This window comes from Vulpes lagopus, chromosome 11, assembly GCF_018345385.1.
Source record: "Vulpes lagopus strain Blue_001 chromosome 11, ASM1834538v1, whole genome shotgun sequence".
Lineage (NCBI taxonomy): Eukaryota > Metazoa > Chordata > Mammalia > Carnivora > Canidae > Vulpes > Vulpes lagopus.
In genome coordinates, this window is record NC_054834.1 from 100,660,025 (window position 1) to 100,680,498 (window position 20,474).

Below are 20,474 nucleotides of genomic sequence, written 5' to 3' on the forward strand. Positions count from 1 at the left end.
CTTCATATTGTCTTCTATTATGTTTTCTAGGGTTGTGGATCTTTGTAGAAATGTTAAAGAACGAATAACAAGGGAATGCAAAGAGAAGGGTGTTCAGTTTGCTCCTCTTTCTACATGCAGGTGAGTTTGTTGTTTTTATACTAATTCTGAAAAAAAAAATTTTTTTTAATTAATGTAATTTGCCAGCTGGGGAATAGCTTCAGTCTATTCCATTTCGCACGTTTTCTTAAACATCACTTTTGCCACCTTCTTAGGATTAAGATTAAGATTCTATTAAGATTTTTAGGGCAGTCCTGAGCCCTTTTGGAGTAGAACACCTTTCCATCACTGAGCTCTCTACCCTAGTGGGACAGCATGACAGTGCAGAGCCAAACCTTAGAGCCTCTGGAATAAGTAAAGGCCTCCCTTTTAGTTCACTGAAACTATAAATCACATATATATTCAAGAAAGTATAATTTAATACACAGTCAACATAACCTTTTCTTCAGTAGGCAAAAAGCATTTTTTACCATTTTATTAGTTATTGATGAAATGAATGGGTGTAGAATAAAGGAACGAGTAGAGCAAAATATCCAAATGAAGATTAACTGATTACTTTCAACAGATCTTTCTACAATAATGGAAATATTCTTTATCTGCCCTATTATGATAGCCACAAGCCATATGTGGCTGTGGAGCTGTTGAAATGTGACTATGGAACTGAGTGGTAAATTTTATTTAATTTCAAATAATTTGAATTTAAAACACCACATGTGGCTGGTATCTTCCATAGTGGGCAGTTAACTGAAGGTCTTACCCTCTTTGTTAAATAACAGTGGTCCAAAAGTTTTTTTGAGAAGGGGCACTTTGTATTCAATCTCTTGTTATTAACAGACCAGTATAAACACCAGAAGATTAAATCTATCAAGATTGAATGGAGCATTTGACTTATCAATAAAGTTACAGAATTAATTAGAATGGAGAATAAAAGGAAATCAGGACAGATTATGTGAAAGGGATCCTTAAAGTAAATGATACAGTAGTAATCTAGCACTTTACAATTTATGAAACATTCTGTTACATGCCTTTCCTTTTTTCTGTGTATGTGTGTTGTGGTTTTCAAGAATATAACTCAATATTTATTATAGAAACAAAAATCACAGTATAAGCAAAATTACAAATTAGGTAATTTGGGAAGTAATATAATACTTTTATTGTTAAGTGCACCTGATGTGGGACTCTGAAATAACAGGTATGCTTCACCAAAACCCTATTTCTGTGTATTTCTATTCATGATATTTTTTTCAGATTTACTTGGAATCACTTAATTTCAGCCTAAGGAGGCAGACCTGGGCCTCTTCCAGCCCAAGAACCAGGCCCTGCTGGCCAACTGTATGGCAATGGCAACTTCCTGCTTAGTTTTTAAAATTTCTTTGTTTTTTAACACTACAGGTGTCCGATGGGTGAAGGCATGGTTCTGCTGTTTATTAGTAATTTTATCTCTTTGGACTCTAAATTTATCATTAGTAAGGCAGTGATAATACCATCTGCTTGGTGAGGCCTGTGGGTCTAAAATGCAAAAGCATGTGAAGGGCTATGTGAATGCCGTTGTATTGTGAGGTCATTACATGAAACTTGAGGTAGACAACCTATACTACTGCAAGTGAGGGAAATTTGGGTATTCTTTTTCTTCTCTAATGACGGATCCTCACAAAAGCATCCAATTGTTAAGTCCTCTTTGATATTTTGATAAAGCCTGATAATTTGGATACATTTGCTTTGCAAGACTAGAAATATTTCTCTACTCTTTACTATCTCTTCTAATTGTTCTCTTTTTTCTATCTTTTATATCCTCATCTTGTACTTCCCTGCGACCAGATTATATTTCTTAGTTCTACTTTTGGTCCCATTGGGACAGATATCTTTCAGAATTTGCTAAATTTTTGTGCTTCTGCTGGGGTAAGAAAGCAAAATTCTAACATGAGATCTGAGGAAAGAGTCTTTCTTAAACATTAAATGTTCATGTCAACTAGAAGGATCTACTTGAAATTGTGTTTTTTTTTTCTTCTTTGTGGGAGAGAGAATCAGGGTTTGAAGACCATTTCAGGAAGTACCAAACCTAAATATTAACATGTTTTTGAGTAAGTATATTCAGGGTTGAATGAGAACATAAAAGCTAAAAATGTGGATATAGAGATTATTGACTTGATACATCTAAAGGAGGGGGAAACAGGTGCCTTGTTCTGTACAATAAAAAAACTTAATAAGTTGGTAAACCTACTGGTGTCTTAGTGACTGATCTTGGAACTTTTCCAAGTAAAGGTGTAAGAGTGTATGTATTCTTTCTTTCTTTTTTTAATTTGGAGATGTCTTTAAAAATAAGTCTTTTACCTTAAAGTCTAAGAAAAAAATTTGTGTTTATTTCTGTTATGAACCTAAATTGATACTTAATTCTTTTTTTGACAATCTGGTCTCTCAGGCCTCTTTTTATAATACTGAAAGCCAATCAGGCCTAAGAACCCAAAAGTTATTTGTTACCATAAAATTTGAAACATTTAAAAAATAAATAAATAAAAATAAAAAAAAATTTGAAACATTTGAAATAATGGGATATATTTTTGGGTAGTTGAGAATTTTTTTATTCCTTTGTTTTATCAGGTAGAAACTTAATAGATTTTATCCCCTCTTCATCCTTCTGCCCCACCTCCCTATTTATCTCTCTGGACTTCTCCCCTTCCATTATGAGAATATCATTGTGATAAACCACTACTTACTGAAAGTTATTGGGAAGTAAAATATTTTGCCTCAGGACATCTACTGTAGTAACACAAGTCGTGGTTCTTCAGAAGGAACTCATAAGGCCTAAGGTTATTATGTATTTGATGTATGCCATTTATTAAGTAGCTATTTTTTAAAGAATGATTTTCTGATAAAAGCTTATATGCCCAGCTTCTGTAATCATTTTATAAATCAAAATTTAGAATGTGCAGTCTAATTATTTGAATGGTTTTGGTAAATGGGGATTTTAAATACAGTTCTTTTATCTCATACTTGTTAGAACTAACAGTCAGAGTTTGATTTTGGTTTTGTTTGATTTGAGTTGCTTGAGTTTGGCCAAAGGTTATTGTGTGTTGAATGTAAATGTTGAATGTGTGAGATACATTTTTTAAACGTTTTTTAAAAAAGTTATTTCAAACTTAATTTGAAATAATTATAGTGCTCATTGAAATCAAAGATCCCGAGGAAAATAACTAGCTATAGAGTGTATTTATTGAGTTTATTTATTTCATTTCTATTAAAATACACTTTGTATACTGGAATAGAAACTCCAACCCTAAATTTTCTGAAGAAGTTTTATGGGAAGGAATTCCTAGCCAGTGAGTCTAACATAAATAAAGAACTCCAAAAATTTTTTAGAAATTAAAGAATGATATAATGACTTTGGCAGGCATGCTATCACTTGTCCAGATGATTCTGGAAGAGGTTAGTGTTTAAGTGTCTTAAATTATAGAATTGATCTATTAAAAGATGTAGATCTGAGTCAGTTTCTGAAGTAGATCCAAATTGAGGTTTTCCAAAAAATGTTTATTATTTTTACTTTGTTTTTGAGTTACTAGTCAGTGAAATTTTGCTACGACTTTTAGAAGCCTGCTTAACTATTGAAAACTGAACTCTGTGGTATAGATCCTAGATTTGTTGGAAGGTAGCAATGTTCTATTAATATTTAGTTGCATTTTCTATTTATTGATATTCAAATATGAATGATAAATATTTTACTAATTGTGATAAACTCATTTCATTCAGGTATCCTTTCAATTTATTTAAATTTGGTTATTCCTAAATGATAGTGCCCTTATAGTTAAAATGGCTCTCACTTTGTAAATCTGGTACTTAAAATGTTAACATTCAAGGGATCTTTTTTATGAGTGTGAATTAACATTAGAAGAAAAACACAGCTGGCAAATTGACAGTAGCATTGTTAAACAGTTCATTTCTTCTGTTCTGAGGCACCTAACATTTGGCCTAAAAGGCCATTAAAATTTTAGATTAGATTCTATTTGTATAGTTGTAGTAAAAAGAGTATTTTCTCAGTATTTGCTCCTTCTGTTAAATTAAATTCTTTGTAGGAACCTCTGTAAATTGCACTCACTGATCTGACTATGATTATCTTAGCCCTCTTTTAAATGCCTTACCTAATTGCATTTTGAAAGCCCAGGTATATATCATATATGTGATTTAATAATCTAATGTGCTTGGTATCTTTTGTCAACACACATACAACATGCGCACCTATGGGGCCCAGAGTTTAAAACCTTCAGAGACGGTATTTTAAAGCCATGTCATTGCATTTGATATGATCATTCAGTTTGTTTCCAAAGTTCTTAATAATTTTTAATGTGAAGTTAGTGAAGATGCTGTATTTTACCCAGCCTGATCATTTTTGGTATTTGAACATTTCTCCTATTTCTAAGTTTTAAGTTCTCATACCTATTTTTATTGACTTTGAGGAAGTTTAGAAGGTTATAATGGATCACCAAGTCCCATCTAGTCTGTTTGGGGGCTTCTTTAGCTTCCCTATACTTTGTAAAACAAAAGAAAAAAACAAAAAAAACCCTCAAAAGCCTAAACCCTTCTGAAGGAAATGAGGTTTTTATTTATTTCAGGCTAATTGGAGAAACATTTACATTGTTTTTAATTTTTTAAACTCTTTGGGTAATAATCCAGACTTACCAAAAAAAATTGTTAAAAACAGTGTGAATAGTTCCTGTATTTACTTCATGCAGCCAATCTCCATTCCTTCCATGGAGTTAAGAGACTGGGTAGAGAATGAGATTATGACTTAAATCAAATGACTTTACCTTTAAATTTCTATATGTTAAATCTGATTTCACTTAACTTAAAGCTTTGTGGGGATTGTCTGTTTGTTTTTTAGGGTGACGCAGATTTATGATGCAGGTGCATGTATCTATTTCTACTTTGCCTTTAACTACAGGGGAATAAGTGACCCACTGACTGTGTTTGAACAAACCGAGGTAATTCTGCATACATGAATATACTCTTACATTCTTTTATTAATTTAAATAAACTTTCCTATCAATGTATGAATTTTAGTTTGACTCTTGTTAATCACTCACTGGCTTATTGGGTTGGTAGCCCATATAGCCTTGAGAAGTATATTTGGTGCACTGAGTTGTATACTGAATCTTGAGTCTAAAATTAATATTCTCTATAGATATTACAATCCATATTCTAAAGTTAATATTCTGTAACCTGTGATTCTTTGGTTGTTACTTACAGTCTGTAAGACCTGATAAACTTAGGTAACAAAGGACCGTAGGAATCCTTGATAGTACTCTGACAGTTCACCCATTTCCTGATCGTGGCTGCAATTGAGGTCAGCAGCCCTAATATTCTTGGTCTGTGTTGCTGTAATGCCCTCATCTTAGGTTTATAAATTTTTATTTACTCTTGCTATGCATAGGCCATTGAGGTTCATTTGCTGCCAGTTTCTATTCTTTGAATAGCATGCAGGTTCCAATTTTTATAAAGCCTTCTATATGCTGGTCAGTATTTCTCATTACAACTATGCCTAGAGTTGGAGAGACAGACTAGACTATGGAGGAACTGGGAAGAGACTGAGGTTTGTTAAAGCCTAAGGCGTGCTAGTGTCTAAACTAATGTTTAAAACCTAGTGTCTTAGTGTTATTGCATACCTTCCATAGGTAGAACCATTCAGTGATTTTCAGTGGCACGCTTTGAGACTCAAACCATAGACAGGGTTTGATTGGCTTCCTCCTATACCTCCTTTCTTTTTTTTAAACAGCTGTTTTGAAGTGTAATTGAAATACAGGAAACTGCACAGATTTAAAGTGTACAGTTTGCATATTTGCACCTGTGAAAATATCACCACAGTCAAAATAATGAACATACCTATCACCCTCAAAAGTTTGAGTACTTTTCCATCAGCTTAGCTTTGTAGCGTTTTGGTTGCCCTCTGGTTACTTCTCTGTACTACTACAAGAGTGAAACGATTCCTTTTTCTTCAATTCAAACTGTTATTCTCTAAGTGCTACTAATTTCAAGTAGTTATTGTTTTAAAGAATCATTTGTTTAATGAATTTAATAATTCATTAAATTTAAAATAATGTTATTTATTTTTAAAGATTTATTTATTTATTCATGAGAGACAGAGGAGAGGCAGAGAGACACAGGCAGAGGGAGAGGCAGGCTCCATGCAGGGAGCCCAAGGTAGGATTTGGTCCCGGGTCTCCAGGATCACACCCTGGACTGAAGGCAGCGCTAACCTGCTGGGCCACCCAGGCTGCCCAAAATGTTATTTAAAATAATTTGTTAGGGATCCCTGGGTGGCGCAGCGGTTTAGCGCCTGCCTTTGGCCCAGGGCGCGATCCTGGAGACCCGGGATCGAATCCCACGTCGGGCTCCCGGTGCATGGAGCCTGCTTCTCCCTCTGCCTGTGTCTCTGCCTCTCTCTCTCTCTCTCTCTCTCTCTCTCTCTCTCTCTCTCTGTGACTATCATAAATAAAAAAAGAAAATAATTTAAAATAAATAAAATAAAATAATTTGTTAGAAGATATAATGGTAGCATATTTTTAATTCATTTGAAAAACTCTAAAGCCTGAGTGATGAATGTTATATAAGTTACTTTGCAATGAGATGTGGTCCATCTGTCCTGCTTGGGCCCTCTTTTACTCTGGCCTAACTATTAATAGTTTATACACACCTGAGTAATTTTGGTAAGTTCTAGGCACTGTCGATTTTTCACCTCATGGCTAGTGTATCATAAAGTGAATATAATTCTACTTTTGTTCCCATTTTTTTCACTCTGCACTTTAAGCCATTCTCTATTTTGCTTTAAATCTCTGCAGTTTCCTGTATTTCAATTATACTTCAAAAAAGCTGTTTAAAAAAAAAGAAGGCATAGGACAGAGCCAACCAAACCCTGTCTATGGTTTGAGTCTCAAAGTGTTGCCAAACCTTAGTGCTCTATAAGGAGCTTAAACAAGACCGAACATGTTAGGAGGAGAAAACAAGGGTTTTTGCACTTAAATATCCATAGGTCTGACAGGTAATTTGTCCCGAGACATTGACCTAAGAAATGTTCTCCATAAGGGCTTTTCTGGTTGATCTCTGATAGCTTTGTAAGTAATTTTGGGTCTGATGCCCACTTTATGATATTTGATAGTAACTTAACCATCCAACCCTCATTTTCCTTGTCTGTGAAATAGGGATAATTGTAATTATTCCATAAGGCTATAATGGAAAATAAATGAGTTACTACAGGTAAATTGCTCAGTGTACTTTTGTGGACATAAAATAAGCAGTTAAATGTTAAAATAAGCAGTTAAAATAAATGTGAATTACTAACATTTATTGGTATAGTGAGATGTTTACTTCAGAGTAGGACTTTACTGTCTTTACAAAACATTTTATTATTATTAACAATGTACTGCCCCTGAGTTGATCATTTTGTCATTGTTTAGAAATCTTGAAGTGACTATTGTAGACATTGTGACCATTCACTAGGAAAACACGTATAAAGCTAGGCTACATATTTTAATTGCTTTTTAAACGTAGTTAACCCAAGAGAAAGGAAAATTCGTTTTCCAGTTTGTTATTTAACCCAGGAAATATGTGCCTCCTTTGGGAGCTAGGTCTTACTCTTTCACTTCAAAGAGAAACCTAAGTTGCAACTATTTGTTGTGTTGTTTCCAAATACAGGCAGCTGCTAGAGAAGAAATCCTTGCTAATGGAGGGAGCCTGTCACATCACCACGGAGGTAGAATTTCTAATATTTCTACTGTTGAAAATAATTCATTTGATAAAGTGCTGAGGAGAGCCATAACAGTATGTAATTTGAGGGCACTTGATATTTCTTGAGAGTTTGTGTGTCTGTCATTGGGGTAGCCTAGGCTGTGGTAGTAACCAACAGAAGAAACACTAAGAGAGTGTTTTTCTCTTAAGAGTTTTTCTCTTAAGGTATAAAACCTCTATTTCTCTAGTTTAGACACGAAGTTAATTACTTGCCATGCTTTAGATGTTAAAACAGAAACGAGTCAACATTTTAATTTCCACATCATAGACATTTCATTGTTTTCTCAGCTCTTGCATGTAAATCATTTTTACTTTCTGGTTGTTTTTATGCTTCCTGATTGTAGGTTCCTAACACGTTGTCAGTATTAGGTAACAAAACAAATGCAGGTCAGATCATGTTACCATAAAACTTCTATAATTTATGTGCATTTTCAGGTTCTAGGCCTGTATGGTCTTTATTTGTTGACAACTCCAAGTTTGATAAATGATTTACTTTTTAGAAATTATTGGCTTGAACTTGAATATAGCTAGGTTTGATTGCATATTATTTTATTTATTAAGAGATTTTGCCTCATTTAAATAGGAATCTTTTATTTCTATCATATTTTTCATATTTTATATTCTATGTACTCAGAAATACAACTGCATAGATACAAACTCTAAACTTCCTGATATCCTCTAGTGCTTAGAAAAAGAAACTGGGTAAGCCTACATACAAAGTGTATTTTAATTTCATATGTGCTAGTAAAATGAAGATGCTTTCCCTTTGCCAGCCTGTCCTCTTCTAAACTACTGAATATCAGAGTGTTCTCTAGGACTTGGCCCTAAGCCAGTTTGTCCTGTGTTCACTCCTTCAGTGATTACCTTAGTCCTAGGACTTGACAACACACTGATGCTTCTCAACGACCAGAAAGTACCACCACCAGGACTTCTAGTTCAGATCATTATTTCTTCCTGTTGAGACTTCTGCAGTAGCATCTTAACTGGTCTGTCTGCTTCCACTCCTGCTCCCCTACTGTCATTGCTTTTGCTGCCAAAACAATCGTTTCTAAAACTCAGTGTTTTCTCCTCACACACAAAATAAAATCCAAACTCCTTGTCAGGACCCTCAGGGTATACACATGTACGTCTCCCCGTCCGCACCTCTTATTGCTTTTTTACTCTAGCCACATTGGCTTTCATGCCATTCCTCAGACATACTAACCCCCATGCCCCTGCAAGTCCTTTGCTGTTTGTTCCTCTTCTTTGGATGTTCTTTCTTGCTCTTATTTTTCCCCCAGATATTTTCATGGCCTACTTTCTCCATCATTTCGTTCTCTGATAAAAAGGTCACCTTCTTAGAGGTGTCTTCCTTGTTCTTTTGTTGAGTTTCTGTGTTCCTCATTTGAATAAGTTCAGTGAGGTTACTGACTATCTTGTTTATTGCACTGTGTTTTCTCAGTCCCTAGAACACTGACTACTGGCCCTTCTGTATAGCAGAAGGAATATGTGAAATATGTGGAGTGGATAAGTGCCCAAGTGCACAGAATTTGAGGCAGTTTTGCAAGTTCTCAAACAGCTCTGAATCTTTCATATTAAAATGGCTGTAGTCTCACTATTAATTTGGCTTCAGACATTTAATATGCAGGCCATGTTTGCATATAGGGTCATATTTAATCATGGAAAGTTTATTCTATAATGTTTCTCAGAAATTGTATTAGCAGAGCCATTTATTCAGTAAAAAAGTGGGGTAAAATAATGTGCATTTCTCTACAACTATATAACAGCAGCCATTTTGGTGTTCTTCCATAGATGCAGTATGTATATAAGATTCAATTGAAACTTTGTCCTAAAGCAAGTAAAAGGTCGAGAGGCTTGTAAACAGAGGGGAAAGAACACAGATTTTGGAATCAAATCTGTATTTGACTCCTGGCTCTTGCACTTAACTAGCTATGTGACCTTAGGGAAATAACTTCTCTGAGCTGGTGTTCTCTTCTGCAAATTAAGAATAATAGTACCTACCTTGTATATTATAAGAATTACATGTGATAATATATGCAAAACATCTGAAGTATCTTGCATGTAGTAGGTGCTTAAAAAAACCCAGTAGCTTAAAAAGATAGCAATAGACAATTCCAAGTGGAAACTCTGGTTTGTTCTTAATCTTCGAAAAAAGGGTTAGAGTTTACATTGAAAAGATACAAACAATAATTGTCCTAACATTTTCAATTGTAACCTGCAGTTGGTCTCATTCTGTAAGAAGTTCTATTATAATCTGTATGAAAGAGAAATTTCCTTCACACTCGTGGCTATAAAATATGCTATACAAAAATGTCGATTTTCATAAATGCCTCCTGCTTAAAGTTAATCATCTAATTTGTAAATGTCAAATATCCTGTGCTGTTTGGTAGTTTCATAAAACCTTTCTATATAAATTTGAAATAGAATGGGTTTAATTGTCCTGCTAAGCTTTACTAATGATAGAGCTTTTGGAGAGATCACTTCTTTTAATGTGAAGAAAAGATTCTCCTTAATTTACATCCTGAACTTAAAACTCAAGTTGACCTCATAGTGACATCTGTATTTACTGACCTTCAGGCAGTGTCATGACATTCTCAGTACCAGTTTTGATTGTGAGAGTAGAAGGGCTGGGGGCTGGGAGAATATTGATGCAATTTCTCTTAGAGGGTTTGGCCTGTAATTGTGATTAATAACAGTTGCTTTCACTATCTGGAAACAGACAGGCTGGTTTGTCTGCCTACAATCATGCGGTGATAAATGGAGCTATTTTAACTCTGGTTTTGTGTATCAAAGAAAACAGATGTAGTCTGGAACTGGAGGCTATAGGAAATATAAAGCCTGTTTAACTTAATCTTCATAGTGCTTGTTTTTGTAACTGACAAGCTGGTCAGTTTAAAGAGTTTGTATCAGCCATGTACTTAATTTCAATTTATGACTTAAGTTTTTAAGTTGCTCATTGGCTAAAATTATACCTAAGTCCTTGTCAGGAAGTACAGTTCTTTGATTAAATAAAACCAGTCTTAATTTAAATATTGGTGTCTTTACCTAACCAAAATTATTTCCTATTGTTCAGAGAATAATTGTGAGGCAGCTGCTCCAAGGTTTGTTTGGGCTTTTTATTTTTTTGTGTCCTTAACAGAACCCACTTGTATCAAAAACTTTAAAAGTAAAGAGAGAGTACTCAAAAGAATGAGCAAAAGATTGATTTTGAAGCTGTTTGTTAAAGCCATAGTCTGAAATAAAAGACATATATGTTGGAAAGAAAGAAAGAAAATTCTTGCTTTAATAGATGCCATGATTTTCTATGTAGACAATCCCATAGAATCTATAAAAACAAGACCAGCAGGATTGCAGAATTTAAGAGCACACACAAAAATCAATCACATTTCTAATATTAACAAACATGTAGAAACTGGAATTTAAAATACAATACCATTTCCAGTTGCTTCAAAGAAAATGAAGTGAACATAAATTTAACACTTAGGCATAAATCTAGCAAAATATATACAGGGTCTGTAGTCTGAGAATTATAGCATGTTGATGAAAAATATTAAAGAAGTCCTAAATGAGAGACAGTGTTCATGGATTGGTAGAAAACTAGACATAGCAAAGACGATCATTTCCTTCTAGATTGATTTATGTGTTTAATGCAATTCATGTTAAAATTTCAGCAAAATTTGGGGTGCCTGGGTGGCTCAGATGGTTAAGGTCTGCCTTCCACTCAGGTCATGATCCCAGAGCCCTGAGATGGAGCCCAACGCTGGGCTCAGTGAGGAGTCTGCTTCTCCGTCTTCTTCTGCCCTTCCCTCTCGGTTGTGCTTCTACAGTTGCTCTCGTTCTCACTATCTAACTCAAGTAAATAAATAAATAAAATCTTAAAAAAAAGTTTTTCAGCAAACTTTTTAGTAGACATAGAAAAGATTATTCTAAAATTTATATGGTAAGACAAAGGAACTAGATAACTGAAACAATTATGAAAAGAAAGACTAAAGTCATAGGAACCTATGTACTTGATTTCAAGACTTATGGCTCTAGTAGTCAGGACTCTGCTGTTGGAAGAGAGAGAGGGAGACATCGGTCAATGGAACAGAATAGAAAACCACCCCCACAAGTATGTCCAACTGATTTTGACAACAATACAGAAACAATCCAGTGGAGGAAGTATATAATTTTTCAACAAATGGTGCTATAGTAAGTGGACATCCATAGGCAAAAAAAATGAAAAGAACCTTGACCTAAATTTCAGGATCTTATACCAAACTTAACTCAAAATAGATAATGGACTTAAATGTAGAGTACAAAATAATAAAACTTTTAGAAGAAAACAGGAAAAAATCTTCAGAGTCTAGAGTTAGGCAAAGAGTTCTTAGGCTGATCACCAAAAGTACAGTCCCTTAAAGGAAAAGTTGATAAATTGGATCCCATCAAAATTAAAAATGTTTGCTCCATGAAGGATTCTGATAAGTGGGTGAAAAGATAAGCTACAGAGTAGTAGAAACGTGTAAACTACATGTCCATGTCCAACAAAAGGCCTATACCTATAATATGTAAAGAATTACCAAACTCAAGAGTAAGATGCAAACAATCCAATTAGAAAGTGGGCAAAAGATATGAAGAATTATTTCACTGAAGAGGATATACAAATGGTAAATAATCACATGGAAAGAGGTTCAGATCTCAGTTGTAAATAGAAAAATCTAATTCAATAAATTCTGTATTACCCCTGAAAAAAAAAAAAGGAAAGAGGTTCAGTATCCTTAGCTATTAAGAAAATGCAAATTAAAACCACAAGGGTAATCACTATATACCTATCAGAAAGCTAAAATTAAAAAATAGTGGTAATATCAAATGCTGGTAAGGATATGAAGAAACTAGACAAATAATACATTGCTGAGAGAAATGCAAAGTGGTATAGCTACTCTGTAGATACTTTGGCAGTTTTTTATAAAATCAAACATGCAAACTACCATTCAACCCAACAACTATACTCTTATGTATACCAGAGAATTGAATACCAGAGAATTGAAAACTTAGGTTTGTACAAAAACCTGTGTGGATGAATATTCAGAGCAGCTTTACCCAGAATAGCCCCAAACTGGAAACAGCTTAGATGTCCTTCAACTAATGGCTGGTACATCCATATCATGGACAACTCCTCAGCAACAAGAAGGAACCAACTATTAGTGCATGCAACAACTTGGATGACTCTCCAGGGAATTATGATGAGAAAAAGAAAGCCAATCTCAAAAGACTACATACAGTGTAATTCTATTTCTATGACATTTTTGAAATGACAGAATTACAGAAATAGAGAGCAAATCAATTTCCAGGAGTCAGTTGTGGGAAGGGGTGACTAAAACAGGCAACACAGGGGATCCTTGTGGTGATGGAATTGTTCTGTATCTTGACTATATCAATGTCAATATCCTGGTTGTAATTTTGATCTTTAGGTGCCTACCAGATGAGTCTAGTCTTTCCAGTATTGAATATCAGATTACCATAATATAGCAGATAGTTTGTTTTGTCCTTTAATTTTTTTTCCCGTTGGTTTCTTTTTTGTGACTGGCTTCTTCTCACAAAACTTATTATTTGATTATAATATTTTTCCACTGATGTAATGCTGTAAATAGATTTCAAGATTGGACTGTAAAAGCCAATTAACCCATAATTTCACTGAACATTTAATTATTACAGCTGTAGCATAGGATAAACAAATTTTTTATTAATTTTTTTTTTTACTTATTAGAGCATGAGTGGGGGATGGGGGAGAAGCAGAGGGAGAGGGAGAAGCAGACTCCCCACTGAGCAGGGAGCCCAGTGTAGGATCTTGAGATCATGACCTGAGCCACCCGGGCACCCAAGATACAGATTTGAGAATTGACAGAAAATCTGTTAAGAATGTATTGATCCCTGTGTCTTTCCACTTATGCAATTACAGAAGCTACCTGTTGTAGCTTACACCTTCAGTTGGATCACCATCATAGAACAGGTGGCTTAGATACTAATACTTTTCTTTGGACCTCTAAAGAGAGCTTTCTTCCCAGCAATTTTATGTCCCACACTCTTCTAAGTAAGATGTTTGTTAGTCTGAGAATGCCTGTACTACATTATTAGATTGTTAGAGAATAATTAACTTTTGTAATTTCATGTGATTAGCAAATAGTTAATCCTAATAGATATTTTCTTTCTTTTTTTAATATATATATATATATTGAAGTTCGATTTGCCAATATATAGTATAACACCCAGTGCTCATCCCATCAAGTGCCTTCCTCAGTGCCCATCACCCAGTCACCCCATCCCTCTGCCCACCTCCCCTTCCATTACCCCTTGTTCATTTCCCAGAGTTAGGAGTCTCTCATGTTTTGTCACCCTCTCTAATTTTTCCCACTCATTTTCCCTCCTTTCCACCATAATCCCTTTCATTATTTCTTATATTCCCCATATGAGTGAAACCATATAATGATTGTCCTTCTCCAATTGACTTACTTCACTCAGCATAATACCCTCCAGTTCCATCTACGTTGAACCAAATGGTGGGTATTCGTCCTTTCTAATGGTTGGGTAATATTCCATTGTATATATAGACCACATATTCTTTATCCATTCATCTGTCGATGGGCATTGAGGCTCCTTCCACAGTTTGGCTATTGTGGACGCTGCTATAAACATTGGGGTGCAGGTGTCCCGGTGTTTCACTGTATCTTTGGGGTAAATACCCAGGAGTGCAATTGCTGGGTCATAGGGTAGCTCTATTTTTTTTTAACTCTTTGAGGAACCTCCACACAGTTTTTCACAGTGGCTGTACCAGTTCACCCTAATAGATATTTTCAAAATCATTAATATCACTCAGCATCAGGGATATACAAATCAAATAAGATACCACCCCACACCAGTCAAAATGGCTAAAATTAACAACTCCGGACACAACAGATGTTGATGAGGATGCTGAGAGAGGGGAACCCTCTTACGCTGTTGGCGGGAATGCAAACTGGTGCATCTACTCTGGAAAACGGTATGGAGGTTACTCAAAAAGTTGCAAATAGAGCTACCCTATGACCCAGCAATTGCACTACTAGGTGTTTACCCAAAGGATACAAATGTAGTGATCCGAAGTGGCAGCTGTATGCCAATGTCTATAGCAGCAATGTCCACAATAGCCAAACTATGGAAATAGCCCACATCTCCATCGACAGATGAATGGATAAAGAACATGTTGTAATATATACAACGGAATAAGTGGAATGTACAATGGAATACAGCCATCAAAAAAATGGAATGTATTTGCAACGATGCAGATGGAATTAGAGGGTAGTATGCTAAATGAAATAAATCAGAGAAAGACTAATATCATATGACTTCACTCATCTGTGGAATTTAAGAAACAAAATAGATGAAAATAGAGGAAGACAGGGAAAAATAAAATAAGATGAAATCAGAGAGGGAGAGAAACCGTAAAAGACTCCTCTTTAGGAAGCAGACTGAGGGTTGCTGGAGGGGAGCTGGGTGGGGGTATGTTGTAACGGGGTGATGGGCATTAAGGAGGGCACTTGATGTAATGAGCACTAGGTGTTATATGCAACTGACAAATCACTAAACTCTATTCTGAAACTAATAATACACTGTATGTTATTAAGTTGATTTTAAATTTTTAAAAATGCATAACAAAAAAAACCTAATAGATATTTTCAGGTATGAATCTATTAAAAGTGAGCTTAGTTAAAAATTTTTTTAATGTTGTTCTATGTTGTCTAATATAAAAGCCACTAGGCTACCTATGGCTATTTAAATTTTGATTAATTAAAATTAATTAAAATTAGAGGCACCTGTGTGGCTTAGTCTGTTAAGCATCAGATTCTTGATTTCAGCTCAGGTCATGATCTCAGGTTGTAAGATTGAGCCCCATGTTGGGCTCTGCACTAGATGTGGAGCCTGTTCAAGATTCTCTTTCTCCCTCTGCCTCTACCCCTCCCTCACATTTGTGTCTTAAAAAAAAATTAATTAAAATTAAAAATTCATTTCCTCACTTGCACTAGCCGCATATCCAGTGCTGATATCCACATGTGGGTTGGGGCTACTGTGCTAAATAGTGCAGATAAAGAACATTTCTGTCATAAGAGAATGGTACTGAATTGTGCTGTGAAGCTTTATTTCACGTATATATATTGGCCCATTGGCTAGAAAAATGGTCCGAAAAATGACTTACAAGGTTTGGTTTTGTTTTGTTTTTTTAAGGGATATTAAATTCAAGTTTTAGGAGTTAACTTTCAAAATAAAGTAGCATTTGGGCAGCCCTGGTGGCGCAGCGGTTTAGTGCCGCCTGCAGCCCAGGGCATGATCCTGGGGACCCTGGAACGAGTCCCGCATTGGGCTCTCTGTATGATGCCTGCTTCTCCCTCTGCCTGTGTCTCTGCCTCTCTCTCTCTCTCTCTCTGTCTCTATGAATAAATAAATAAAATCTTAAAAAAAAAAATAAAGTAGCATTTGTCACCAATGGTTGATGTTCTCAGATGTGACTACTGTCTACTACTTTCTCCAGAATTTCTCTCATTTTGGTCAGTAGCCTCAAATTTAGAGCAAGTTCACCTTGCAAATGAGTAAGCCGTTTGCTAGTAATCCAGTTGGTTGAGCAGCAAAAATATGTCGTACTTCTGGAAATTGTTTGGCCTCTAAGAGCCCCTTGGAAGCACGTAGTCTAGGATTTCTTCCTCTGGTCATTGTTGACATTTTGGGCCAAGTAAATCTTTGTTCTAGAGGCTGTTCTATGCATTCTAAGGTGTTTAGCAGCATCCCTGGTCTCTCTGTCCTTTAGATGCTGGTAACATCAACCCAGTTTTGACAGCCAAAAATGTCTCTAGACATTACTAAATGTACCTTGGAGAGCAAAATTGCCCCCAGTGGGAACCACAGGTAGGGTCCAAAGAATCCTAGAGATTTGAAGGAAAGAGTTTTAGGTTCTGTGACTTACCTCTTGTTTTAGCTACTGTAAAATAGTTCTAATTATATCTAAGAAATAATGTCAGAATATAGGAAATGTAAGGCAAGTATAAGCAGAATTATTATGTGGCATATACTGTTCTATAATGGACTACAAAAATTAATAAAACATGGCCCTAGTCTCAGGGAGCATATGATGTTTTCTACCTTTTTCTGCCCTTATCTATCTCCTGTTATTTCACCATTCACTTGCTTTTTACTCTGTTGTACAGGCATTAATTGACAACTTGGGTTTAAATTTCAAATATGTTAAGCCACTTATGGGGAAATTGTAGCAGAATTAGCACTTGATTATGTTCTGAAGACAGATCTCCTGTGATCTGTTATCACCCTAGTAATTCAAACTTTTATTCTATTTCATAATCTCTAAAAACCTATTCAAGAATCAATAAGGTCTTAGAGCTATTGTGTGAACTGCACAGATGAAATCTTAGCATGAAGAAAATTGACATCTTAAATATTTGCTAAAAGAAAAATCTTACTAGATTTTAAGTGCTTTCTTAAAAGCCTGTTGTGTCTGTGAGTTTGTCATCTCAATATTGAAAGTTTCATTAGTAGAAAATAAGTCAAATATCTGTAAGAGAAATGGAAACATGACTTTAAGTATCCACAAAGCACTAAATTAAACTCTTGGATAGGCATAGTCCCATCTCATATGCTTTAAAGCCTGAATATTAGCAACGCTCAGTTGGAGATCTGTGAGCTAACATTCAGCATGTACCTCTACCAAAACTGTACACACACAAAAGTGTGCTGAATAGCACAAATGCATGGACGACTATATTCTCTTTTCATGTTGAAATCTTCCTTCTGAAAGAAGCATCATTGCAGTCAGATCACCTCAAAAAGTGGAAACTGTCTGTGTTCTCTGTTCTCGTCAGTACCTAACAAATTTTATGGGGCCAGAACCTCAACTGGCATGGGTTGTTGGGCTAGGTCCAACACATCTTCTAGCACTGATTCCTTACATAATCCACCTATAGTTTGATTGGATTAATTGAAACTTGAAATCCAAAGTTAATGTTCAGATCACTCATACAAGCAGCTAAGTCTAGATTTCCTTTTTAAGATCTGAGTTATAGAATAGTGCTAAGGTGATATCCAGGATGTCCAAACTAGAACTTTCAAAATATAGTTGTTATATATTAATAATGGTTAGGTGCTTTTCGCTTTGGCTAAATTCTGCCTCTGAGTTTAGCTTTAGTAGTCTTCTCAGTGTACAGTCTGTTTTCATAATTTGTTTTTTAAATAAGCATGTAATCTTTGCAACCTTATAATCAAACTCATAATTCAAAAAGTTTTCCATTTAGCTAAAAAGAATTCTAACTAGCAGACCCCAGATTTCTCCCTTTTAAAACAGGACTATTTGGGACATCTAGGTGGCTCAGCAGTTGAGTGTCTAGACGCCTTTGGCTCAGGGTGTGATCGGGGTTCTGGGATCAAGACCCACATCAGGCTCCCCCTGGGGAGCCTGTTTCTCCGTCTGTCTGTCTCTGCCTCTCTCTCTGAATCTCTCTTGAATAAATAAATAACATCTTTTTTAAAAAAGTAAAAATAAAAATAAATAAAACAGGACTATTTGGTAGCTCCTGTTAAGTCTCCAGACCCTAAGACCACAAAGAGTAGTTCCAAATAATTTTTGGTGACTAGGCTGGCTACCATGTCCACATTTTTCACACCCAGTGTCCTAGTACTCCCCATACATGTCTGGTCATTCATACCACAAAATACATTCTTTCTTCTAGCTGTTAGCATCCAAAGAGGACTGTTGAACATGTGATTTCAAAGATTGTCCCTAAAGGCTTCCGTTTCCTCTGTTCCAAAAGTAAATTTTTAAAAATGTACTGCATATTGTAGAATAACATAAAATACTTGTCTTACCCAATCTGTACATATATCATTAGATATTAAATTGTAAAAAGGTGAATTCAAAAAAAAAAAAAAAGGTGAATTCCACTTTGAACTTAAAAGCGAAAAGAATTTTCCCATTAGTTTTTATAATGTTCAGCATCTAGCTGGTCTGTATTTTTTGTATCTTTCAAAAATATCCAAGACTCTTAAAAACCTGACATAAGTACTTTGGGCATCATATATTTAGAATAATTGTGAATTGTGGAGTGCAAGATCCCTGTCTTGGCTTTCTGTAGTTCTAGTGTTGGCTCTCAGACTAGGTTTATACTTCTAGAAAATCAGAAGTCAAAAGAATTTAGTTGAGTCAGTAGTCATGAATATCCCACAATGGAAAGAAGCATAAACTTCATGTGGTAAGAATGTGCATATGCCTTTTCATGAATAACTATACACATAAGGGATACTGAAATAGTCCTTGCCTACCTGTTATTTGCTATTCTTGTCCATTCTCCCCTCGTCCAATATGGCATGTTACACAAAGGACAGAGTGTCATTTCTTCCATTCCTGAAATGAGCTCTATGAATGTTTAAGCCGCGACTATATATTTGTGCACATGTATGTTGCATGTATCTGGACCAGTACCGTCAAGCCAGGTTCAGATTGCCTCAGCAGTGCAAGTAGGGATGGTACCAAGGGCATTATTATTGTTGTTGTTTAGCTCTTGAATTAAAGGCTTCTACTTTGAAGTGTGATCTCTCTTTGAGATTATGGTCTTTGGTATGTTGTTTTGATTTTTGATTCATCTAAGATAGCCACAGAAAGTTCTTGAGAATTTTATGAAGACTGTTCCCAGTAATCATCTTAAATGAACGAGCATTTTTACTTAAACTGTGTTTTCTGTCTGTACACTTATCCTACAGTGTAGCTGACTTAAATTGTTAAGCAAAATTAGAAAGATTCCTAGTTGCTTTAATTATATAGGCCATGAAAAAAAAAAATTATATAGGCCATGATTCCCGACCTCAGTTCAAATTCTGTTCTCACTGACAGAGAAAGCTCACAGACCTCTGCAATCAAGGGGTTAAACTATTTCATTAAATATGTTTAGAGGGGCCACAGCCATTCTGTCTGTACTGCCTTTTTTTTTTTTTTTTACTTTCTAGTTCACTAATCAAATGTATGTTAGATTGATTATTGTAAAAGTATAAACCATAGAAAATTTGACAAGATAGATGTGTAAATTATCCTTCTGACAGAACTAATGATGCACTCCAAGCACCTTCTGTTTTCCAGCGCTTGGTGAGCAACTTCATTAAATATGCAGTGGCTGTTGGGTGGCTTCTCAGACGATGGTTCAGCTCCTTGTGGAATTGCATTATTACTAGAGGTGTAAAACCAGGCAGACAAGCTAGCTGTTGGGCATCCTGCTGAGGTCCTAATGTGCTCCATCTTGTTGGAGCAGTTGTTTGCAGTCTTTTCAGGACAATTACATCCATAACCACAGGACACATTCAGTGAAACTATATTACAGATAACAGTGGAGACTAGCACTGACTGCTCTTCACCCCTTTCTCCTGAGCTGCCTTAGCGTGGGTAGCTTATAATCGACTTCCTCACTCCCAAAGTAGTTGCTTTTTTTTTAATCTCTTGGAGCAAATCTGAAAATAACTCATTTGCAACTTTTTTGAGTGCTTAAAGCCATAGGCTGTGGGAGGTGAAAGACCTCATAGATTCCAGTCCCTTTGAAGATGAGAAAACCAAGGCTAACAAATTGTGGTGAGTTGTCCCTTAGGGACATAGGAGGAGGACCAAG

The 20,474-nt window shown here is 35.5% G+C and overlaps 1 protein-coding gene across 1 annotated transcript in view; it reads left to right on the forward strand.

Annotated features, from left to right (window-relative positions):
• The window catches only part of AGPS (alkylglycerone phosphate synthase), a 132,104-nt gene that overhangs the window by 104,597 nt on the left and 7,033 nt on the right, over positions 1-20,474 (forward strand). The window contains exons 17-19 of the mRNA XM_041773901.1: positions 31-120; positions 4,913-5,012; positions 7,720-7,777. Of these exons, the coding sequence (XP_041629835.1) occupies positions 31-120; positions 4,913-5,012; positions 7,720-7,777 (248 nt within the window). The remainder of the gene's footprint in view (positions 1-30; positions 121-4,912; positions 5,013-7,719; positions 7,778-20,474) is intronic.